The sequence below is a fragment of the Myxocyprinus asiaticus genome, chromosome 12 (assembly GCF_019703515.2).
Source record: "Myxocyprinus asiaticus isolate MX2 ecotype Aquarium Trade chromosome 12, UBuf_Myxa_2, whole genome shotgun sequence".
Classification (NCBI taxonomy): Eukaryota; Metazoa; Chordata; class Actinopteri; order Cypriniformes; family Catostomidae; genus Myxocyprinus; species Myxocyprinus asiaticus.
This window is the reverse complement of record NC_059355.1, coordinates 26,622,822-26,648,811: the sequence shown is the minus strand read 5'-3', so window position 1 is coordinate 26,648,811 and position 25,990 is coordinate 26,622,822. Positions and strand designations below refer to the sequence as shown.

Sequence of the window (25,990 nt, the reverse complement as noted above, 5' to 3'; positions counted from 1 at the left end):
TTATATGAAAAATAATGCGTAAAAAATGTTTTATGAAATTAATCATGGCCCTAGACCGTCATAAGGAATATTCCTACCAACTGAGCAATTCAAATTTGAAGTACAACATTCACAATTCCCAGTCAGTAGGGGGTAGTAAGCACAGTTGCAGCCGTATAGGCAATGCGCAGTTATATAGGCAACAAATCACACTTACTGACAGCAGACAGTACAAGATGAGGACGCGTTCTTGCATTCAAACACAACTGGATGGAGCACAACTCCAAATGCAGGGGTCTCGAGACTTGTTTTTTCTAAGTTTAAATCTAGGTTTAACTTGACACAGTGTCCTAACAATGCTGTGCTCATGACGTAACGCAACCAAAGTGAAATGCTCCAAAAGTGTCCATCTGATGCATGTGTATGCATGTGTACATAGATGCATCTTTAAAAAAGCCCTCGGACAGACTGACAAATTCAATAGCAAAATGAATTGCTTTGGACTGTGGGCCAATGATAGGCTTATAGTCGATGATATGGAAATAAATTACTTCAAAAGCCACTTTTGTATTGTCTAATCATTGATTTATATATGAATTATTATATTTATCATATATATTATATTTTAATATGTGATTGTGATTAATTTGATTAATATTTAATTATTATTTAATTAATTGGCATCTCATGTAATTAATTTGATTAAAAATTGTAAATAATTAGCTCTAAATTATTTTTAATCATTTATCATTTTAAAATGTATTTAGGGGGAATAACAATTTCATTCTAGAGATCATTTGATTGACAAAAATAAGTGTCATTCAAGATGAGTCATAAATATTTATAAATATATTATAAATATTCACAAAACTAACACAAAAGCCAATTTTGATTTCATGGGGTTTTTAAACATATCACAAAACAGTGTATAATTTCATGCTACCAAATGGAATTGCAATAACGATTGTTCCAAACAGGCATCCCAACAAAATCCTTCCTTAACGCCCCTCGTCTGCCATTGTTTTAGCAAACAGGTGGTCCTGCCTCAAGCTTTATCCACTGGATAAGCCAAAAGTTGACATCAGACCACTCATACAAACAAAACATGGAAAGTGCCCTAGAATTACAGTGTTTACACTTGGGTCAACTTATGAATGGCTTACTTTTAGTTGTTGCCAAACTGTGGGATAGATATCATCAAAAAAATCACTTCACCTTGATTGAAGTTATATTTATGTAAGTATGCACTTTAATGTTAAAATAATCTCTTTTTTAACAATGCCTCACCTGTCTGACATTGGAAGAGTTTAGTAGAAGCCTTGTGCTATCACGAGTACAATGTGACACTAATTAGCCCTACGCATTATTGATTGATTATAATGTCAACAATGTTGTTCATGGAATAAGTTCAACCATATAATAACTTTCTATTGCCCAATGAAAAGAGAGAATAAGCCAGTCAGGTGGCAGACGAGAAGGTGTTGTGCTTACAGAAACTAGATATGGGCTAATTAAGCTGGAGACCCTGCTATCCAATGTCAGCTCCTTTGCTTCAGTGATCATAACTACTAAAGCATTGGAAGAAACTGATCCAAGGCCTGTCACTCAGGAAAAACAAAACGTCTAGCCGCAATATCTAACATTCATACAGGAATCAATTTTTCTGACACACGCTACATTTATATTCATATTTTGAGCAGTCTTGCATGGGGAAGAGACCATCTTGTAATGGGAAGTCCTGCGGTGTTGAATTTTGTTTAGCATTTTCTGTCTCCAATTCACAAACTAGTAACTAAAACCTGCAAATCAAAGAATAAGGCCTTGTATTTCACCACAATGTGATAAGAGTGCTTAGTACTGTTAAGAGTTCACATTGCTTAATACTTTATGGGTTGTTCTGATGAGTGTCTGCTGTTGCACTTTTAAGAAGCAACTATTATATTACATGTGTTGCAGAGGCAGAGTGCTAAGGGCAAAAAACATGGGGGATCTTTAAGAACAGATGAATAACAGAGGAGAGAGAGGAAGTGAAGGACATCTAAAAGTGAGAGGAATCCTTACAGTAGGATGAGATCTTATGCCTTTTTGTTGCCCTCAAGTCAATGCCCATTATAGCTATATGACTGAGATGATGTCCAGTTTGGTAGGGGGTGGAGAGGGGGCAGGACTTATAATACAGTAAGTAGTCATTCTCAGAGCTGCAACGGGAACAAATGGAAGATTGATCAATATCACCATCCTTGGGTTTCGATCATTACAGGAACACTGGCCTACATGCTGAGAGCTGCCCTTCTGTCTCAAGCGCCCCCCCAGGCCTCCCAACTGCATATATTTAATCTGATTATTAGCTGAATGGGGATCTAAATTGTTCAGAAAGCTACTGTCTGGGACAGTGTGGCTAGTTTCCAATCATTTTCATGATTGCTGATGTCCACAATGGAGATATATCTTGGAACCTAAAATGAATTGAAATGTAGAATTGCTGGTCTGCCTTTTGCTTACTGAACAGTGAATAAAGATCCAAGATGGAAAATATAGTACATTTGATGCCCAGCAGTCTTAGGGGAGGATAATTTTGGGATGTAGGAAACAGAATACAACTGAAATTATGCTGCTGTATTTAGAAACAGTCAGAGACGGCAAGAGGTGAAAATAGGCTGACTGAGCACCAAATCTGGGGTGCTCAGTGGCAAAAATAGCAGAAATGTGTTTGATGTAGGTATTTAGGTGAGCTTGAGTGTCCTCTATAGAGTTTATTTCCATGCATTAATTGTTATAAATAAAATTTTGGATTAATTTTAGAATGTTCAGGGCACTTTTTAGCCTGTTGTGGTTCATTCCTTCCACACAATTACTGCATTAATGCAAAACTTAAAAAACAGTGATTGGAGATACAAGCTTTAGATTTGCAATTGCACATTCTTCTTCACAACTTCAAAACCCATCTTTTTATCCTTCCTAAGATGTCGGTTTTAGGTGATGCAAAATAACAGTCATTGGTTTTAACAGCAGGAGTTGGCAGCTTGTCAATTCTGTTTTATATGCTTAACAAGCCAAACTGTCAAAAAAAAAAGTCTCTCATTTCTCTGAAAAAATTATCACTTCATAACAGCTAAAAACTAAAGCTTTTACATGATACCTTGTGTTCTGCACTATTTCTCCCTTGCAAATATTCTTTGCTGGCAATTAAGTAATTATGATGGATATTAATTAATAAATATAAGTCAGTATTTAATATTATGGATTGGCTCTAACTGTGGTTAAATTGTGCCTTTATTATTCTGATGCATATATCAAACTCTGTTGTCAGAAGTTGTTTTTTATAAACTCGTTGGAATTTATTTTATCAAAATTGTACTATCAAGCTTTTTAATTGTCTGCCTTGGGGCTTTTTATCATTCTAAGCATGAGTTGACCCTCGGCCTCTTTTAGTTTATAATTATGAGATTAATATATTTACTTGCCCATTTTTTAAAGAGTTAGACTTTGAGAGATTTGTTAAAATAATCCTCTGCATTCCTCCATCACCCCAACTTCACCTTTTTTTCTATTAGAGACTGCAAGTCAAACCTGTCTACTCTATCCACATCCCTCTTATATGAACGTAGTTTATAAACTATCAGTGGTGTTTGATGAAGATTCGCTCATTACCTGGCAAACTCTTAATGCTAGGCATTGATCTACACATCATTTAAAGAGTTCAAGTAATCATACACCCAATTTTCCCAAAATAATTCAATGTACAGTACTATGAAAACATAGACACTATTATTAAAGGATGGGGCAGTGCAAGCTAAATTGGACACAACAGCAAACTTGCAGCCCATGTGTAAATACAGCAAAGCGCTGTTACTTATTTCATATGCAAAAAGGGCATTTACATAGCACAGCAACAAAAAACAGCCTGTTTAATTCTAAGGGTCAGAGAGAAGATGGAAAATGGTCATGAAAAACAGAATTATGACACATTTAAATAATCACTATGTCTCATATACAGTTGATAATCCAGTTTGATCTCACAATGAATTCGGAAACAGTAGGCTGACTTTCTTTAGCTAAATTTGGTCTGTGCTTACCAAAATTAGTAGCACTGTCCCCAGTTTCCAAAGTGGGAATTGTTTTTGAGCGCAAGGGCACGTGTGAGCTCAAGTTTCCGGTTTAAATGCCCACAAAGGGGAGCCAAAAGTAAGTAAAGTGAGTGGTATTTAGTTGTAAATTATGTATTACAGTGAAAAGGAATGCATATTTTAGTAACTGTACCCCCAAACCCCAACCCTGAATCTAACCATTAGTGGAGTAAAAATGGAATCTTAGAGGGAAAATTGGACCTTGCACTTATCTCGGATTATGCAAACGTGATTCCTGGTGACACAACACACTATAAGTCACGTGAAAGGAGAAGGTAAACACACTTAAACCAATGCAACAATTTATGATGGGAGATTACTTGTCAGTAACTCTTATTCACGCTAGAGTCATCTTTGATTTTTAATGGGAATGACAATGAGGCTGTGAGGGATAGACTTACCATCTCTTCAATGGCACGCATGGTATAAAGCTGTAAAAAGCTCCTTGATCACATCTGATTTTCTATAACTCATGTTGTCTGGAGTTCTTTGTCTTCTGAATATTCTTAGAAAGATATTTTTAAATGTTTTGTCCGCGGAACGATCCAAAAACACTTTAAACTGTCCATTGAAGAGACTGTAAGTTTATCCCTCACAGCCTCGTTGTCATCCCTATTAAAAATCAAAGATGGTGCTGCTGTGAATAAGGTGAATATGTCAAGGTACAAGCACATTCGGAAATAACAACTTCCCTTGTCATCATGTTGCCAAATCTTATACATCATTCCAAAAGTTTTTTAATTGTGTGGCATTCCACACTATGTTCCAACTATGTTCCAACATCGTGTGGAAAGCTTTCTCAGAGGAGTGGAAGTTGTTACTTTGAAATAACAGTGTTAAGAAAACAGCACATACCAGCTGTTCAGCAACTATACACTTGTGTACTGTCCAAGTAGAAATATAGGGCTCAAGACTCATTTTGTTTGAGAAACAGCAACCAATTAGAAAAGAGTCTCTCACCCCAGTGGAACTGGATGGCCTTGATCATAAGTCTCTTGGTTGAAAATGAGGAAGACAGAGCACTGGCCCCCTTAGTGTGCCCGTTAAGGCCTCTGTCATGGCCTGCTTAGCTCCTGACAACATATCAGACTTTATTGCACATATAAAGCTGTATCTCAGACTTTCTCTCAAGGGAACAACAATACTGTTGAGGTAAAAGAACTGTAAAGGAAGAGTGGCTCTCTTGAATGAAAGCTAATATCACAGGGGTGTTCAGGAATGCTTTTTCTGTGGTCCTTACACAGTAACAGCTTCAAGGGATGTCTTAGCAAAGCTCTCATTATTCTCACCATGAAACTTTTTTTTTCCAGTGTTTCTGACATTTACAGTTTAATGACACAGATACAGTTGTAGGATAAAATACCTTAACCTTTTGTATTTACCTAGATCTCTGTACAAATTGATCATTAGATTTAATGTGATCTTCAACGAAGTTACAGCAATACACAAACACATTCTGATGAAACAAATAACACACAAACAATGATACGTTTTCATGTCTTCATTGAACATACCATGTAAACAGCCACAGTGCAGAGTGGAAAAAGTATGTGAATCCCGAGTCTAAAGACTTCTCCAAAAGCTACTTTGAGACAAAGTAGGTGTCCAATCTGAAGTCCAATCACTAACTACGTTTCCACCCAAGGATTTTTTGCGAAAAAAGTTTTAGTGCATCAAAGTAAAGCTGATGGAAATGCAAATTATCGCTAAAATTTCACAAGTGTCAACATAATATTTTTCCGTTTAACTCTAGCGCATAAACTCTATGTCGACACTTCAAATGTCTCAAAAAACTGGTTTGGAAACACTTCTTGTCGAGAAAATTGGCATTAACGTAAAAATGTAGTGTCACATGACAGAATTTACCCCAATCGTTAGCCTGTGTTAATCATGACGACAAGGTATACATCCTTGAAAGCCAATTTATTGTACGTGATTATAAATTGATCTTAACGGCATATAGATCCGGTTCTGTAAACATGACACTTCCATGAGTGCCAACACAAATATCTCGTATCATGTACATCGACAAGTGCACGTAGAACAAATGAATGGCCACTGTTTGTGATCAATTTAATCGTGGTAGTCATCCGTTTATTTATTAAAGTTGCTTTTCCACACAATTCAAAATAATAGACAGCAGTCATGGAATTAGCCCACAATACAAAAAACATATCATTTCTGTACACAATACTAGAAAAGCATAAGTGTGCTTTTTTGGAACACTAACATATAGCCCAATTCTATTAAATTATTGTTTAGTTTACTTTTGAAAAAATGCTGGCAAAATTCCCTGTATGAAATTTAATAAATTAGCCTACCAAATGATTAAAGTAAAAAAGTAAATAAAATAATTAATTACCATATGATAAAATACATATGTATTTTAGACCTATATATATGCCTTTTCTTTACACAAACTTAAATTAGCCTTACCCTGTTCTGTAGACAAAAAAAGTCGGCCGAATGACATTCTCAGAATGTTCTACACTTTTTTCAAGACTATAAACTATCAGAACTTTTTGTCCAGTGCTGAGCTTCTTCAGAAAATGTAAATTGCATTATGACACTAAAATGTATTTTAGATGAGAGTCAAGTTCAGTTGGTCGTTAAAAGTTGCTGGACAAATATGCGGGACATAATACAGTTGTGATGGCAATGCTTTGGATTAGATGATTGTTCAAAATAGCCTATTGAATATCAGGAATGTATCATATGTAAACCCTGCATAAATTTTTCTTTAATAGCACACAGCACACATACATCGATGGATGGGCCTTATACTAAGCCTGAGAGTTTCCCCCACTACTTGGTGCAGGTTGCCAACTTGAACAGGGCCATGATGATTCACTTTCGGGTCGGAACCGGTGGCAACCTGCGATAGGTGCAACATCAGGACCAGTATTAAAGTCTTATCAGAAGGGCAACTGCTCCCTTTTGATTGCAATTCCGTCTTCTGATTGCTTTTATTTGTGAAATTAAAATGACAGTTAGCTGTCTAATTTCAATGAATTGTCACAATACTCTCCCTATTTTACCAAAAACTTCAAAGGAAAGAAATTTGGGACATCTGGGAGGTGAATGGTGCACAATTAGCGATAAACACACGTTTCTGTATGGAAACGGCTTAAGGGCAGATTTCTTTTGCAATAAACCAAAACTTATGTGACAAAGTGTTTTTTTAGGCATGACATCATCACACACACCATTTTTATCAATAAAAGGCCATTTGAATGGAAACAGGCAGAAGACAGCAAATTTCCCAAACTTTTTTTTACACATTTTCACTTTGTCGATAAAAAAATAGTGTGAAAAGTGGATGGAAATTAGGCTACTGAGACGAGTTTGGAGATGTTGGTGGAAGCCCCACTGCACTCTAAAAAAATGCTCATAAATTTCAGATCAAAATGTATTAGCAATGTAAGAAAAAATACTTTGAGAAGGAGGCAGTGCAACACTCACTATAGGCACAAAATAAAGCTTCAATTTATTAGATTAATAACTTCATGATGTTTTGGCCACCCTCAAGGCCTGGATTAGACAACAAGAGCATCTTGAACAAAGAAAAAAATACAAAACTTTCAAAACAGCATCTTTTTTTTTTTTTAGCTTTTTGTCAATTTAAGAAAAAAATCCAGGCAAATTCACATACCTTTCCCTGCAACTGTGCAATTTTTACAAATAGTGTGCTTTTGTAATTGCATTATGTAGGTTACCAATGTTGTTAATGGAAGTGTAATGTTGCTTATGTTACTGTGACTCTCCAATTTAGGCACATACTGTAGAACAATTATGATAAACACTACTGAATCCTGAAAAATGTCTCTAATGTGTTCATTGAAGGATGTCCTTTAAAAAGGATGGTGATTAAAAAGTTCACTCAGGCAGTATTTCTTTGGATGAGGGATAATGAGTCTTCAACTTTGACCTTTAACTAGTTGAACTCTCTCTGTGCCGAGCTATCGAGGGGAAGTGTGTGTGTGTGTGTGTGTGTGTGTGTGTGTGTGTGTGTGTGCATGGGGGGGGGGGGGGTCCATCCAATTACTGTAATTGACCACTTAGTGAAGCTGTTGCCCACCAGAAAACGTGGAGAGGCATTTATCTCCTCAACAAAAGATGTCTCATTGAACAAAATAACATCTCATCAATTTCCATTCGTACATCATTCTTTGAAAACCCTCAAGATATGAAGGCTTCTTGTACAGCAGGGCTGTAATGAGGAGATACAGGGACTCATGAATTTTATCGACTGATAAGGAATAAGTGTATTATTAAACTTTCAAAATAAACCATCTTGTCCTTCTGCAACATAATCAACACTGCATAAAATCTTTTTTTTTCAATATTTTTGGCTCATTTTCCAGTAAAATTGTCTACACATCTTCAAAACAAGATTGCATAAGATATTTAGATTTGTTCTCAGAGAAAATATCTTGAATGACAAATTTTTCTTATTCTGCATGTAAATCTAATAACATTTAGTAAGGTTCATTCTTCAAACAATAAAAATAAATGTACCAATGGGAAAAGAATAGATACTTATTTCAACATAGACCACATTTACATGCACTTAAGAAAACAGTTTATTCCAGGCTTCTTGCAGAAAGTGGCGTTCTGAAATGTCATGTAATTAAACAACCGGAGCGCAAACAACAACTCTGGAATATCTCGAAATAAAGCGAAGCAACAGAGATTAAAATTGCAAAGTCTTCCTCGGATGCCATGTTTGTTATTTATTTGTGGCATGATGGGGAAATTATGTTGAGAAAGCTGTGGAGAAAGCTGCTTACTGAAGGAGCTGCATGTATATGGGAGTAAAGATTACAGCACTTTTACAGCTCATGTAAATTCATACACCAATTTCGAGCCTTAAGCAGCTTTCTCGCAATAAACTGCTTTCTGGTGTCCATGTAAACATGGTCATAGATGCTTTGAAAACAAGTTTTAATATCTTATGCTATTTTGCTTCCCAAGAGCATTTATCTTGTTATAAGCATGTTTAGATATTTATGCTGGAAAACAACACAAAAATACTGTACTCAGTCCGCTGATTACTGCTACAAGAAAGGAACATTTTTAATTAATCAAAGCCTTAAAGGGTTAGTTCACCCAAAAATGAAAATTCTCTCATCATTTACTCACCCTCATGCCATCTACGATGTGTATGACATTCTTTCTTCTGCAGAAGAAGAAGAAAGAAGAATTTCTCAGCACTGTTTGTCCATTCATATCAAGTTAATAGTGATTAGGCCTTTCAAGCTCCAAAAAGCAGATCAAGTCAGCATAAACATAATCCATCAAACTCCAGTGGTTAAATCATTGTCTTCTGAAATGATCCAGTTGGTTTTGGGTGAGAACAGACCAAAATGTAACTTTTCACTGTACATCTTGACAGCAGTCTCCTTGACGATCAGGATTTCAAGCTCGATTACACTTCCCATAGCGCCATCTAGTGCTCTGAGCATTCATCAACCACTAGGAAGTGGTTGTAATCGAGCTTGAAATCATGATGATTCCTAGAGATTGCAATGGCAAGATTTTTTTTTTTGATTTTTTTTTGTCTGTTTTAACGCAAAACCACCTGAATCACTTCTGAAGACATTGATTAATCCACTAGAGTCGTTTGGATTACTTTTATGATGCCTTGATCTCCTTTTTGGAGCTTCAAAGGCCTGGCCATCTTTCACTTGCATTTTATGGACCCACAGAGCTGAGATATTCTTCTAAAAACCTTTGTTTGTGTTCTGCAGAAGAAAGTCATGCACATCTGGGATGGCATGAGTAAATGATGAGGGATTTTTCCTCTTTTGGGTGAATTATCCCTTTAAATTAGGTTCTCGAATGGTCTAGATGGCTGTGAGTTGAATGACTGCATGGCTGTGTAAGTCTCCTCTTGCCATCAATATTAATATACAGTGATTCATTATTCAGATTGCTGAGTACAGAGAGTTCAGAGGCTTGTTGATACAGATTTGAGACAGTCATGCTGCACACCTGCAGTGACTCAACTAAAGACTGAAATTTAAACAGAACTTAATTGTTGTGGATGCAGTAAACTTTAAAAAAAAAAAAAAAAAAAGAAGTATTTTCACCAGCTGTGCTCTACTGTGGAACACATTCAGTAGTTATTCGTTCTGTCTTCTTTCTCAAATCTAACTCTGGGCTAACTGTTTCTCATAGTCAGACACAGAGTTTTGGGATAAGATGCAAGCGGAATGGGAAGAGCTCGCTCGGAGGAACTGGCTAACAGAGAATGAGTGCCCACAGATTCCCTCCAATGTGTCTCCTTATGAAAAGGTACAGGAGAAACAATAAACATTAAAATTGTGAAATATAAATTTTATTATTTTATATCACCTAAAACATATTTTTATATTATTTTTCAGTAAGTAAAACCTTGAACTCAAGAGCTGACATACCCTTTGAAGAATCTGTTTTTAACAGACTATAAAATTGTTTTTTGTTTGTTTATTTAGGACTGCCCAGAAGAGATTGCATAATCTATATTTAAGTATATTCCAGAAGACACTGAAAATTACACAAATTGGTCTGTTCAAAATTGTATATACTCTTGGTTCTTAACATCGTGTGTTGCCTCCATGTTCATGAATGACTGTTTGTAGCCTTTTGTGATTGTTGTGTAAAGTCCCTCAATTGTCCTTAGTGGCAAAGCTGGATTTCAACATTATTGAGCCTCTGTGGGGAGAACTCAAATGTGCAAAGAAACCAAAGAACTTACAGGACTTCTTTTTGTCAAGAACAATAATAAAATGTATATTTAATTAGTACTTCCCTGATGAATCTGTGATTGCAGTTTCTGCAAGGGGTATGTGCAGAATTTTCTATTACTTAACAAGATATTCACCTACAAATGAAAATTCTGTCATCATTCGCTCACCCATGTTGTTGCAAACCTGTATGACTTCCTTTTTGTGTGGAGTGCAAAGGAGACGTTAGGTAGAATGACAGCCTCTGTCAAGATTCACTTTCACTGAATGGAAAGAAGATGAAATTACAGTGAATTGTGACTAACATACTGCCAAACATCTCCATTTCTGTTCCACAGAAGATTGTCATATGGTTTTGGAACAACATGAGGGTGAGAAATAATGAATTTTCTTTTGTGTGTGTGTGTGTGTGTGTGTGTGTGTGTGTGTGTGTACTGTCCCTTTAATTTTTGTTCCATTACTTTACTATTTCTATTATATCATCCTCAGGGATACTACTTCCATACAGATAACCCTTTCAAAGACTGGCCTAATGCTTTTGAGGAGGGATCACGGAAGTCGAAGGAGGGAGACCTGCCTAACGCTGTGCTGCTTCTGGAATCAGCTGTCTTGCAGGATCCTCAGGATTCTGAGGTGAGGGAGTGGGGTTATAAAATAAGAGTAAGCCTACCTGGGCTTTCATCAAATCAAATTAACATCCTCACAGCTTGAAAACAGTAAGTTGCTTGTTCTGCCAATCAAAGTCCCCTGACTACCTTCTTTCCTCCATATAAGTGATAAGTGGTAGTTTAGTCCTCACCCTTACTGAACATTTTACAGATCTTGGCATGATTATCTAGGGAAGGGGGTTCCATGTTCTCACTAGTTTTCACTGAGAGCTCTGTATTTGACATCGCACTTGACAGTGACTGATGGAAAACCATTACCTCTCCTGAAACTGAGAGTTCAGATGAATTAATGGTGCTTAATTCTCTTAACCTCTAATAGTATCATCACTCTGCTCCTGAAATCACCCCTCCTCTAAATGATTGTGTCTCCAAAAAAAGGTTATGTTACAGATAGTATTACACAGCAAATGGCATTTCAGTGTGATTTTTCTTTATGAAATATCATAAGTAGGCTAAACTCACTGTACTGTGCAAAATTAAGAGCACAGATAGAGAATGCAATTTTTTATGATCTCTATAATTTACAAAATGAAAAACATCTTGCCGATTTTGCAAACTTGCAAGCAGAACTGTAAACTTTCCATTACTTAAAGGGATAGTTTGCCCAAAAATTAAAATTCTATCATCATTTACTCACCCTTATGTTGTTCCAACCTGTAAGACTTTCAGTTCCCTATCTGTCACTCACTCGACGTTGTGTCGATGTAGTGACACTAGGGGTCACTCTTGGGAGCCTGAGACACCTCTGGTCTTTGATAAAAGCCAATGAAAATTGGCGAGTGGTATTTGCATGCCACTCCCCGGGACATACGGGTATAAAAGGAGCTGGCGTGCAACCACTCATTCAGATTTTCTCTTTGGAGCCGAACGATCGATGTTTACTGAGCTGACTATTCATACACCTCTGCTGGATCTGACGGCGCATTTCAGCGGCTTCTCCCTCCTCTGCACTGGTGCACTGCAGAGAATGCCCCTGGGCGCTTCAGCAGGAAAAAGAGAGTATAATTTCATAAAAGAGTATATTTCTCTAAAAGAGCGGCACACACGGAACGTCTTTTTAAAGACGCATCTTTTTAAAGATGCCTTTCCGTTTGTGTTATTCCTGGTTGCGGTCGTTATCTCTCAACTTCAGATGGTCACGATCGCTGTCATTTGTGTCTGGGCGCGACACACGCAGAGACAGCGTTCGTGGATGGTTCATGTACTCACTGCGAGAACATGACCGTGGCAACGTTCCGGTCACGGCTTGCGTTCGTAAGAAAGCAAGCCACCCCAGCGGCTCCCTGCCTCGGTCCTTCTACCTACGGGTATGAGGCCAGCACGGCTAGCACTGGGGGTGATTTGGGGACCCCAATGGGACCGCCTCCGCCGGGTATCCCCCCGCGGATCTCCCATTCCCCAGCATGCTCTCAAGCGCAGCATCGGAGAGCGGGCTTGTCCAGTCGGACGCAGAAGCCTCAGCTGGGCTCCCCCCTTCGGGGACGATTGCCCAGTCACAGGCTGATGTGGAAATGATGGACATGCTTTCCCGGGTGGCCGCGAGCGTCGGGTTAGAGTGGACCCTCCGCTCTCCCCCGAACCCTCGCGGCTCAATGATTGGTTCCTGGGCTAGCGGCAAGTATCAGCAGTATCAACTTCACCTTGGTGAAGGACGAAAACGCTGCTACCTTGCGCACGGAGATCGCCACCCTCCTACGGAAGGGTGCGATAGAACCTGTCCCTCTGGCCGAGAAGAAGAAGGGGTTTTACAGCCCCTACTTCATCGTACTGAAAAAAGGCGGTGGGTTGCGGCCAATCTTGGACCTGCGAGTACTGAACCGGGCATTACACAGACTCCCGTTCAAGATGCTGACGCAAAAACGCATTCTGGCGAGCGTCCGGCATCAAGATTGGTTCGCAGCGGTAGACCTGAAGGACGCGTACTTTCACGTCTCGATTCTACCTCGACACAGACCCTTCCTGCGGTTTGCATTCAAGGGTCGTATCAGTACAAGGTCCTCCCTTTTGGTCTGTCCTTGTCCCCTTGCATCTTCACGAAGGTCACAGAGGCAGCTCTTGCCCCATTAAGGGAGGTGGGCTTTCGCATTCTCAACTATCTCGAAGATTAGCTAATCCTAGCTCACTCTCGGGACATGTTGTGTGCACATAGGGACTTGTTGCTCTCGCACCTCAGCCGATTAGGGCTTTGGGTCAACTGGGAAAAGAGCAAGCTCCTCCCGGTTCAGAGCATCTCTTTTCTCGGTTTGGAGTTGGACTCAGTTTCGTTGACAGCGCGCCTCACGAACGAGCACGCACAGTCGGTGCTGGCCTGTTTGAAGGCATTCAAACAGAAAACAGGGGTTCCACTGAAACTCTTTCAGAGACTCCTGGGGCATATGGCATCCTCAGCGGTGGCCACCCCGCTCGGGTTGATGCATATGAGACCGCTTCAGCACTGGCTTCAGACGCGAGTCCCGAGATGGGCATGGCGCTGCGGAATACATCGTGTGGTCATCACGCCGGTCTGTCACCGCCTCTTCAGCCCTTGGACCGACCTCACATTTCTACGGGCAGGCGTTCCCCTAGAGCAGGTCTCCAGGTGCGTCGTGGTCATGACAGACGCTTCCAAGATGGGCTAGGGCACCGTTTGTGTCAACTTCCTCGAGTTGCTGGCAATTCTGCTCACCCTGGGGAGGTTCCGGCCATTGATCCAGGGCAAGCATGTGTTAGTTCGGACAGACAACATGGCAACGGTAGCATATGTCAACCGCCAAGGCGGTCTGCGCTCTCGTTGTATGTCACAACGTGCCCACCGTCTCCTCCTCTGGAGTCAGCAGCACCTCAAGTCGCTGCGAGCCACTCACATCCCGGGCGACATCAACACTGCAGCGGACCCGCTGTCACGGTAGGTTACCCTCAGGGGAGAGTGGAGACTCCACCCTCAGGTGGTCCAGCTGATCTGGAGTCGATTCAGACCAACACAGGTAGACCTGTTCGCCTCCCAAGCATCCTCCCACTGCCCGCTCTGGTACGCCCTGACCAAGGCACCTCTCGGTATAGATGCGCTGGCACACAGCTGGCCCATTTATGCATCTATTTGGATTGCATGCAGAGCTTTAGGATCTCTGAGCAGCTCTTTGTCTGCTTTGGTGCACAGCGGAAAGGAAGCACTGTCTCCAAGCAGAGGATCGCCCACTGGCTCATTGGCGCCATAGCTATGGCATATCACGCCCAGGACGTGCCGCCCCTGGTTGGGCTACGAGCCCATTCTACCAGGGGTGTAGCGGCCTCCTGGGCCCTGGCCAGGGGTGCCTCTCTAACAGATATTTGCAGAACACCCAACACCTTTCCGAGGTTCTACAACCTCCGAGTGGAACCGGCTTCGTCCCGGGTAGTGGCACGCAATACAAGCGGATAAGCCCGGGATAGCCGGCCGGGTGTATCGCTTGCACATAGCGCCTTTCACCTCCTCTGAGTTGAAGACGTGCGCCATTAACTCCCAGTAGTGTTCACAAACTATTTTCCCTGGTTGACATCCTCCGAGCCCTGTGGCAGTTGAGTTTTCAGAGAGACTTGCTTCCGGCCCAGTACACGTGCTGACTAAAAGCCCTGTTCTGGAGTAGGTGCTCCGCATGTGGCGGTTCCCTGTAGGTAAACCCATGCGATGTATATCTTCCGCTAAATCGTTTCCCTGTTGGCAAACTGCGTCTTCCTTGGGCAGAGGCCCCTCTGCCACAGTCTCTATGTTTGTAGTAACTCCTCCCCCGTTGGGTAGGACCTACCATGAGACTTCTCCACATGACATACTTCCGACATAGTTCGGCAAGACCATGTGACGTATTTTCCACTTAAATATCCCCCCTCTCTCTGGGCGAGGTGTGGTCTCCGCGGTGTCCTCCCCTTGGGAGGGACACCCCCCGACTAGACCTGGTCGACCCAGTCGGATATTCCCCTTTTTTTTTAGGGAGTGGAAAAAAAGAAGGGGATAAGAGGCCACGACTGGGCTAGCCTGTCTCTATCTTTTGGGTGGAACAAGACGTTGTGTCCCTCCTGTCATAATGCTGAACTATCCACTGAAATGGCCGGACCTTGTCTTGGCTCCTCAGCATAAAACCTGAATGAGTGGTTGCATGCCAGCTCCTTTTATGGCATGCAAATACCACTCGCCAATTTTCACTGGCCTTTTATCAAAGACCAGAGGTGTTTCGGGCTCCCCTAGTGTCACTACATCGACACAACGTAGTAGGTTACACAAGTAACCATGACGTTTTTCATCGGACACAAAAGGAGATGTTAGGCAGAATGACAACCTCAGTCATTCATTTTCATTGTATGGAAAAAAAAGATGAATATTACTTGATAATATTACAGAACAAATAGTATTTCATGGTGATTTTTCTCTCTGAAATATCATAAGTAGGCTAAACTCACTGTACTGTGCCAAATTCAGAGCACAGATACAGCCAACCATTTTAAGATATTCTATTTATAATGCTCATTAATGCATTTTCTAGTATGTCACAAGAGGGTTTTAAAAAGCAATTCCCTCCTTTGCACAGTTAATAAGCATATTTCTTAATAATTGTCTTAGTGTTTATAACCCTACAAATGCTTAGAGGAATCGTAACATATATGAATCACATTATGAATTTTACTTAAAGGAGCATGGAATAATTTTTCCCTCATTTAAATGTTTTAAATGTAATTAACTGAGTAGCAAACTGAGTTTGAAAAATATGTTGTTGTTTTTTGTTTATTTTATTTTTTTTGTAATTAAAATGTTTTTATTGATTCAATGAAAATAACACTACAGAGAAAAAAACAACATACTGAATCAACATTTAACTTTTAACCCTCATTAATATCCCTCCCCAAACACCAACCCCACCCTACCCCAAAGAACACCCCTGTGGTCACATAAAATAATACACACACACACACACACACACAATAAAATAATAAATAAATAAATAAAATATATAATAAACATGCATAATTAAACTAAATGTCTCCCTCCTCATCCCTTCCCCTAGAGTCCCCCAAAACCACTAAATACCTACTCCACTTCCTGAAAAACAAGTCCTCCAGCCCCAGCCTTCCATCTATCATCTTCTCAAAAGCCACCACCCTCCCCATCTCCGCACACTACTCCGGAAATGGTGGCGCTTCGTCTGACTTCCAACCCCTTAAAATAATTTGTCTGCCAATCATCACGCCAGTCAGAACCCAATTTTTTATATATTTGTCCCCCAAATGTATTACTTCCCCATTGCCCAAAATACAAAGTCTGGGGCAAAGTAAAATTTGAGTGCCCAGAATGTCACACAAATTATTCTGAACTTTTAACCAAAAATCTTGGATCTTAACACATCCCCAAAAAACATGGGTTGTGTCTCCAACTTCTGATTGGCATTGCCAGCAGGTGGGTGTGTCTTTAAGACCAAGCCTATATAATCTAGAGGGGGTCCAATAAAATCTTTGTAAAACCTTAAATTGCATAAGGCGAACCCTTGCATCTCTAGATGCAGACTTGACATTTTTCAGAATCTTAGTCCACACTCCATCCTCCAATACCAAGTTCAAATCTTTCTCCCATAATCTCTTAATAGAAGTTAAAGCTCCATCCCCCAGACTCTGAATCAGCAGGGAGTAATAAACTGATGCCTCATGACCTGTCCCAAAAGCAGTAATCACCTCTCCCAAAGTATCTGCCATTTTAGGGGAGTGTGTGCTACTCCCAAAAACAGTACAGAGCATGTGGCGCAGCTGTAAATACCTATAAAGCTGAGATCTGGGAATCCCAAAATGCTGACCCAAATTCTCAAAAGATCTCAACACTCACATTAACCCAACGCACGACAGCGCCAACCGGCGTCAATCCCTCTAAACTCAAAAGGTCCATGTATGCATACGAGAGTCTCTGTGACAACTTTGCCATCGGATTGTTTAAGTCCGGTGCTTCTGCCAAATTTTGTTGCAAAATTACATAACAGAAAATACGTTGTAAAACAGACCCCAGCCAACAGGCAGAATAAACACAAAGAACATGTAAATTCATTCACAGAACTGTCCCGAGGTGTGTTCCTCCACAAAACAAATTCCAGCTGATATAAAGCCGTTCAGTTTCCTGACAATTGTTCAGTGAGCCGGCTGCTCATGAGTACGGCAGATGACGTAATCATTCCAATGTCCCTTAAAAATATTCCACAAAAACAAACTCCAGCCAACAGGAGGCATAAGCACAAAGAGCGAACAGATTCATCCACAACTGTCCCGAAGCAGTGTTATTCCACAAAACAAACACCAGCCGCTAGGCAGAACCAGCACAAAAAGAAACAAAACAGGCATCCCGGTTCCTCGGACAATCAAGTGAGTATTGAGCGAGTCAAATTCACTCGGAGGCCAGGTAAAAAAAAATACACCATGACTTACTCAGTCCATCAACTTTATAAAAGACGTCCTTTATGTGAGCATGTAGATATTTTGCGGCCATCCATAGTGTCCATTCTCAATCTAGCTGGGAATTTCAGTGTAAAAATGATCTTCCATCAATGCAAAACTTTCTTGAAGGAAGTGTCATTCTACAAAACAAACTCCAGCCGCTAGGCGGAGCCAACGCAAAAAGAAACAAAAAATGGCGCCCAGCTTCCTCAGACAATCGAGTGTATGTTCAGCGAGTCAAACCACTAATATAAGAAACATCAAATGGCTTACTCACTCCAATGTATTTATGAAGGTGAGTGCCTGTTTTGGACATGTAAATACTTTGCGACCATCCTTCGTTTCTATTCTCAATTTGGCCAGAAACATCAATGCAATAGCGATCCTCCACCGATGAAAAAGTTTCCTACATTCCTTGAACCAATCTCGCTTCTCTCCCGTCAAATTCGCAAAGTCCGGAAACAAGAAAATATTGTGATTCCTCCAAGAAAGCCCTCCCCCGCTCCTCGCCTGGTGCAACACGAGATTCCCATCGGATGATCCCAGAAACCCGGCCAGAATTTATCTGTGCCTGTCTCCCTCAGCAGATCCGCGAGCCGGGTCTCCGTGAGTTCGCTCGACCTCCAGTTTATGGTCTGTTATGTCGAGCAGACTCGGGAAGAGCTTGTCCAGGAATCCCACCATATCTCGACCTTCTTCATGCTCAGAAATTCCAACAATCCGCATATTGTTCCTTCGGCTCATATTTTCAAGATATTCCAGTTTTTCCAAAATGTGTTCCAAGTCTGTTTTGGACACGGGCGGACCAGCGGACAATTTCCCCTCTGATGACTCCAGATAATCGATCCGTTTCTCAACATCCGACACTCCCGTGACCAACTCTTTTTTGGGAATATTGTCTCCATCGCCATAATCGATCGACGTATTACAGCGAGATCCTCCAAGTCAGCAACAACCTTCGTCAGCATCACCGAGATGTTGGACAGTTGACGCTGAATTTCTTCTCCCAACGTGCCTTCCAAATCGAGTCCCCGGCTCGCGGCTTGTTCGGGGATGTCAGCTTGAGCACGTAAGTGTCTTTTAATGTCTCCAAAGTCTGAGGATTTTGACTTCTTTGCCAAGTTTTCCTCAAAGAGCAAATATGTAACTGGGTGTATCGAATCTCACCGGATTATAACATGAAAATAATTTTAAAAACTGTGCAAAATGCGCAGAGCTCATGATTCACACGTCTGCTTCTCGCACTGCGTCACATGTTCCTCGTGAAATGGCCCTTTGAGTGTTGAAAAATATGTATAATATCATGTACACTCAAATGAGATGAAGACTCCAGTGGCTTAATTAAAGCTATTTTCTCTACATGGAACAGGTCACCTCATGGTGGCCACCATGTTGAGATCATGTGACCCTCACCATACTACTCACTCTATCTCAGTAAACCCCCTGTTATTGGACATTTTCATTAATGGAATAAATAAACCAAAGCCAAAATTCACCTGCTGAAAAAAAGTGTGGACATAGGTTAAGCAAGTAAAGCCTGCAAAAACGACTTGCCAAGTATCTTTTTTTGAGGCACTTTATACTCTTGTAGAGTGAAGTTATAAGAAACTCACCACTAAAATTATTTCCTCGTTGGTTGTGAATATTCAGGGCTATTTACGAAGCACTGCCCACATAGAGGTCACTGTCATACCAAGCAACTTCTTATTGGTCAACGCTTCGAATTCATGTTACAGTTCACCAAACTCGAATCCCACATGAAATTTGCGTAGGGAAATTTCTTTGCCACTGGAAATCCATCAGGTGAAATTCCTGATCATGTGGAATCCAACTGAGATGACTTTATTTGCCTTTGGAATATGTCTGTGCAAAGGCTTAGTGTGATCACACCTTTTCAGTAGCTTAAACATTAGTTTTTGATTAATGCTGAATCCACACTGTTGAGTGGTAGTATAAATCCAAGATGGCTGCCATATCGACCAGCGCATTACTAAGTGCATCTGTACCAAAATCCTACACTTCAGGTAAGAATTAATGAGTACTGGCTTCATGTGTTTCTGGGAACATACAGCATACCCAATGTCTCGTCAACAACAGCTAATTTCAAAGCAGTGGCAACACAAATCCATTAAGTTCTTCGCCAACATTGTGTTCTCTGTCTCTGTCACAGGCCTTTGAGAATGAATTATTTCCCCCAGCACTGTAGCTCCTACACAATAGAACATCCTCACTGGTGTCAAAGTAATAACCCCAATGCTCATTTTTCAATACATATTTTCTTTACAGGCTTGGCTGGTGTTGGGAACCACACAAGCAGAGAATGAGAATGAGCAGGCAGCAATTGTCTCCCTCCAGAGGTAAGGAAAGATCCTTACATAAATCCTATGTATAGGATTCACAGAGCTAGCACAGGGCTGATTGGAGTAGTTAAGTCAACACACTACGGACCATGTGAAAGGATTTAAAGGCAAAATAATAAAGTTAAAACAGTTTAAGGGGCACTAGACAGACATTTTATACCATTGTGCCACTTCTTGCTGTTTTTCAGTGCTTAGCACATGAGTGCCACGTTTTTCAGAGCCAAGTCAAAAGTACTTCAACTTTTAATAACACATCTTGAGACGCAGGCATTTTGTTCCAGTTGCTGCGCTCTGCTAGTTAATGCAAGAATGTGTTCAGTCTTGGCGACCCCTTAGAATGCTGCTGAACTGGTTTGTACTTGGCCTTCTTGTACATAATGGGGAATTTACCTACTGTAGACTAAAATAAATTGATCACCCTCAATGGCCAGTCAAGTTTAAGATTAATTTGTCAGCCCTAGCTCTTCCAGATCTAAAATGGGTAATGAAAACAAGACCCTTCCAGATGTCTCCACGAGTGTGGCACAGAGAGGAAGTTCAACTCGAAGAGTGTCACACAGGCCTTGAATCAGACACAACTCCATGTGGTTATCTGTGACACCAAATGAGACAAAGCTCTCTGCTGTGCCCTCTCCTGCTCGAGATAAAGAGCTACTGTAATAACCCAGTGATCCAATTAAAATTGCGTTTCATAAGCACGGAGGCCTTTGGGAGATTACATTCATTTCAGATGGAACAGCCAGCCATAATCTCATACAACGTTCCTTTGAGCAACCGGGGGGGTGAAAACTCCAATCTATGTGTGTTAATCACCAGCGACACTCAAGATACCCTGCATCCTTGTCACATTTATGGAGAGAAATTGGTTTTATAATGTGTAAAATCTCTGATGTTATTCAAAATTAAGATTACATTTTTTAAAAGGTGTATTGTCTGTGATTTCTCCATGCAATCTCTTCATCCCAATTTCCATACTATCCATCCTAAATAAAGGGATAGTTCTACCAAGAATTTAAATTCTTTCATCATTTTCTCACCCTCGTGCCATCCCAGATGTGTATGACTTCTTTCTTTTGTAGAACACAAATTAAGATTTTTAGAAAAATATCTCATCTCTGTAGGTCCATAAAATGCAAGTGAATGGTGGCCAGAACTTTGAAGTAGGAATGTGCAAAATTACCTAATTTTAAAATTAACTAGTCGGTGGGTTACACTGACAGTTAGTCGACTAGTTGGTCAATAAAGCCCTGTATAATTAGGCTGGAGTAATTTCCACAAGACACCAATCAGACGCGTTTTTTAATAATAGGCTGTGGATGCTAAGCACACCGCCTCAAACAGATAGGCTATTCAAAAAATAAATAAACTTAATAACTATAACCTTTGTGTGCACAAAACTGTCAAAATCATTAAAAAAGAGACTTACGGATTTTTTATGAAACAGCAGGAACATTGCTCCGAGCTGAAAAGTCCGAAAGTAAAATATTATTGGTGCTTTGTTTTCTGCAGTGTTTTTCACCCTTAAATGCTTGTTTTGCCAACACCTTTTGTTGTTCGTGTCTTCATTACATAACAAATAAAATTCATAAATGTGAATATAAATGAAGTAAAAACAATAGAACTAATAATAACACAAAGAATGCCCAAAACAGCGTGTGGGTAACATTAGCGTTCATATACATGAATATTTATGATAGCATTCGGGTGTATAAACTGAGCACAAAACAAGAAAAGAAAGCACTAATAATATAGCCCTAACAACAGGTATAGAATAGTAAACTTACATAGGCGTGAAATAATGTAATGTAATTTAATGAGCCGCAAATTTAGCCTACCTCTCTTTCATAAATGAATTTCAATGGCTAAACTCGTTTGTGTTTGTCTTTCTAATTTCAGCTACAGTGTATTTACACTACACTTAAAAATATCTAAATATCTAAATAAAAATGACACATCAAATATATCAAATATAAACTTCATTAGAACAATCAAAACTGCAATTAAAAAAAGGTGTCCTACCTTACTCTTGGACGATAGGCCGAACGTCAGTGTTTCAAAATATCATGATAATAAATGAATAAACTTATATATGACCAAATAATTAATAAATCTGTCGATGCATTTAAAATAAAGACAGAACTGAACAGGGCATCGAATTTTAAACATAGGCCTCACCACATTTAAATGAAATGTGTTTCAAATACCAGCTTGTAAATATTTTTTTCACCTTGTAGTTTAAGACACTTTAGGAGTCTTTGATTTGACTTGATTTAATAAATAGTGTTAATATCAACTTACAAATATAAGTATTTCATGTTCATTTACAGTGTAAGTTAAAAAGTATATCATATCTCTTCCCGTACAGAAATCTGATATATGGCAATTAACATATATAATATTCATTTTTGGGGGCATATATGTACATAGCCTATACAAATTTGATGATAATAAACTGATTTATGTGTTTATGTTACATATAGAACAACAGCCATTTTTAGTATTTTGTTATTATGTTGTTGCATTTATAAGCAAAATATGTCACTTTTTTATATGATATATTTTTATGCAGGCTTACTTTTTTACATCATATGTTGTGATAAATCAGATTTCAGATTTATATGGGTTTAACCTGAAATCTATTTAAATGTCAACTGGAACTGAAATAGGAATTTATATTGAACGAATGCTGAGATGGCACTCTGCCTCCTCATTTCAAAAGTCCACCACACACCACTGGTAGTAGTATATAGTATAGAAGTATAAGTATACAAATTAGGATGCAGCCAGTGTCTTATTTAGACTGGAAGGAGGCAGGGAGGGCAAGGGGGGGGGGGAGGATAAGCATTACATATATTTTCCCTAAATGAGATTAGATTAGATAAAATTAGATTAGAATGAATATATCTGATGCCGTTTTCAGCAGGTAAATCATTAGCAGTGTATACTGCTCTTAGGAGAACTGACTGTAATAAAGAAAACCCAGTAAAAGGTTTTTTTTGGCATCATTACAATTTCCTTTTTTATTCTTTGCAATGCTCATGCAGCCAATGTATTAGTAAACAATTACCAGATGTCACCCTTGCAACAGTAATTCTTATGCTTGTAAAACAAGAAACATGAAATCAATCATAAACTGAGCAAATTATTTATTTCAGTTTTATGAAACGTGTTTACATGGTCTCAGTACAGACACATGAGATGACACAAGTATTCACCCATGAATTAAAACCAGCACTAATCAGGAAGCACCTGCCTCTCATTATGATGGCAGAGAGCTAATTATTGTCCATCAAAAGCAGTGGTTCTTTAGATGCTTCCTTTGTGTATGTGTTCAGGTGTCTGGAAATTCACCCCAATAACCTCCAGGCCCTCATGGCACTGGCAGTGAGCCTAACCAACACGGGCATGAGGCAGGAGGCGTGTGAGGCTCTGCTGGGCTGGATAAGGCACAACCCCAAATACAAACATCTTCTGAAGAGCCGCACGCACCTGCAGGGCTCACCTGGATCACGGAGACTCTCATATCCCTCCTCAACTGGCTGGTAGGGGTTCAAATGAAAGCATTAAGTGCCACATGAGGCTGTTATAGGTGATTTAGGGGCACTTTTGACTACTTGAAGTGTTTATAAAAGGAAACTACTTTAAAATATGTTTAATCTATGTTAAAACAATAATAACATGTTCTGGAATAAAGATCTGATCATGGCCTTGATTAACTTTCAAAAGGTGTTTGGTATAATGTATGAGGTGTCATGTCCGGGTCTAAGGGGGGGACATGGAGGGGCATCACCCCCCTAGATTTTCCTTGTGCCCCCCAGAAACTTCTGACAGCCCCTTCCAGTCCAATGACCAGACAACCATATTCCCACCATAAAGATCGAAATGCCCCTCCGCATCTTAGTAATATTTTTCCCATCTCACCTTTTAGTGAAAACGTTGGAAAAACCTAAGACTTGCTAACCCAACATGAAATTGAAATTGATTGTTTCTGAATTAAAATTTTCAAATACTGACCGGTTTGACACCCAACCGAGTCTCAGATCATAATGTAAAAATCTTAAAAGTATTATTAGGAAAAAATTATTAAAGAGACTTAATAAAAAGCTGAAAGCTATTATAATCTGTCTTTTAAATCTCAAATCTAGAATGAAAAACAAGATATTAAAGGCATTTTTCCTTTTAAATCATCCTATGGGGCTGAAAAGTTCTTCTAATTGAAGAATCAGCCTTATACTTGTAGTGCTACAACCCCTTCTAAATGAAAAGTTATTGGTATCATTAAATTGGTATTCTTTTTTAGGCAATAAATGACATATTTTGATGTTGCTGGTCAGGGCATCACTCAAGGGCAATGCTCTTGTGAGTCTCCCAGTTCTCTCTCTCTCTTTTAATCTCTGCTTCTCTTTCTGTGTTCTGCTGCACCAGCCCCCTTCTGCCTGAGGTGAAGGAGCTCTACCTGGACGCTGTCCAGCAGAACTCAGACACTATTGACCCAGACCTGCAGACTGGGTTGGGCGTGCTGTATAATCTCAGCTCTGAGTTCAACAAAGCAGTAGAAGCTTTCAATGCTGCACTGTCAGTGCGGCCTGAGGTAAATCCCTGCTCAGTGCACTCGACTGACAAACTGGTGCTAAATCATACAGAAATGCTCCCCAAAGGCAGAGAGAAAAAGAGTGTCAAAGAGTCATTGAGGCATGAAAAGTGTCTCCAAATCTTTGAAAGAGTTCATTTGAAACTTGAGGGGAGCTTTATTCTTTGCCATTCATGACTGCAGACTACAGGACCCAGTAGGTCACCTTGTCGACGATTGATGCTTGCTAAGCCGAATTTTGTCCCCATGTATAGACTACATTTACACTCAATCGAAAATCCTCCCTATCTGCTTGACTTGTTAATGTCTGCTTGCCTGCTGGGGGGCTCAAAGCTTAAATACAGTGAAAGATAATGGCCATGGTAATGAAAATCTGACACTAGACTCCTTCTGTGACATTAGGAACTGATGTCAGAGCTCAGAAAGCATACTTAGATCTTCACGTTTACTACTGTGTTTTATCCAGTCTAGCTGTATGTAAAGGGCAAATTCATATTTTGATATCCCTAAAAGAATGACAACAGGTCATAACTTCGTTAGAAATTAATACATTTATTACATAACATTATTTCCACCCAATAAAAAAAGTGTAAAAAGTTGTTTACTTTATGTTAATTACGGGTATTCAAAGCCATTCAATCAACTACTTTCAAAGACATATTTATTTATTTACTGTCTTATATACATTATATATATATATATATATATATATATATATATATATATATATATATATATATATATATAATAGTGTTCTGTATACAAAAATATTTGGAAAGCATATATGCTAAAAAAGCTTGCACTGTAAGCAAGTATATGTTCATTGACACAGTTAGGACAGGATTGGGCTTAGTAGCTGAATACTAGATACTGTAGCTAAGATTAATGCTTGAGGCTAAACCTTCCCTTTTCTAGAACTTTGTAAAATTTTAGGTGAGATTATATAAATAAATTAATGCTGTTGCTGCTGCACAATTAGACATATATCAAATTCCCTAGAATCAGACCTAGACTGTGGTGCTGGGGAGGAGGAGGGTTTCAGAGAGAAAACTCTCGTAGCATGCAGCAGTGAAACTGGCATACCTGCTAACAACTGAAACAATTTCAATATTAGACA

The 25,990-nt window shown here is 39.6% G+C and overlaps 1 protein-coding gene across 3 annotated transcripts in view; it reads left to right on the top strand.

The window, feature by feature from the left end:
* LOC127448728 (PEX5-related protein-like) overlaps positions 1 to 25,990 on the top strand; it is a 137,855-nt gene that overhangs the window by 106,552 nt on the left and 5,313 nt on the right. For all 3 annotated transcript variants that reach the window (XM_051711494.1, XM_051711492.1, XM_051711493.1), the window contains 5 exons: positions 10,287 to 10,403; positions 11,324 to 11,467; positions 20,209 to 20,279; positions 23,618 to 23,824; positions 24,708 to 24,873. In XM_051711494.1, the coding sequence (XP_051567454.1) occupies positions 10,287 to 10,403; positions 11,324 to 11,467; positions 20,209 to 20,279; positions 23,618 to 23,824; positions 24,708 to 24,873 (705 nt within the window). The remainder of the gene's footprint in view (positions 1 to 10,286; positions 10,404 to 11,323; positions 11,468 to 20,208; positions 20,280 to 23,617; positions 23,825 to 24,707; positions 24,874 to 25,990) is intronic.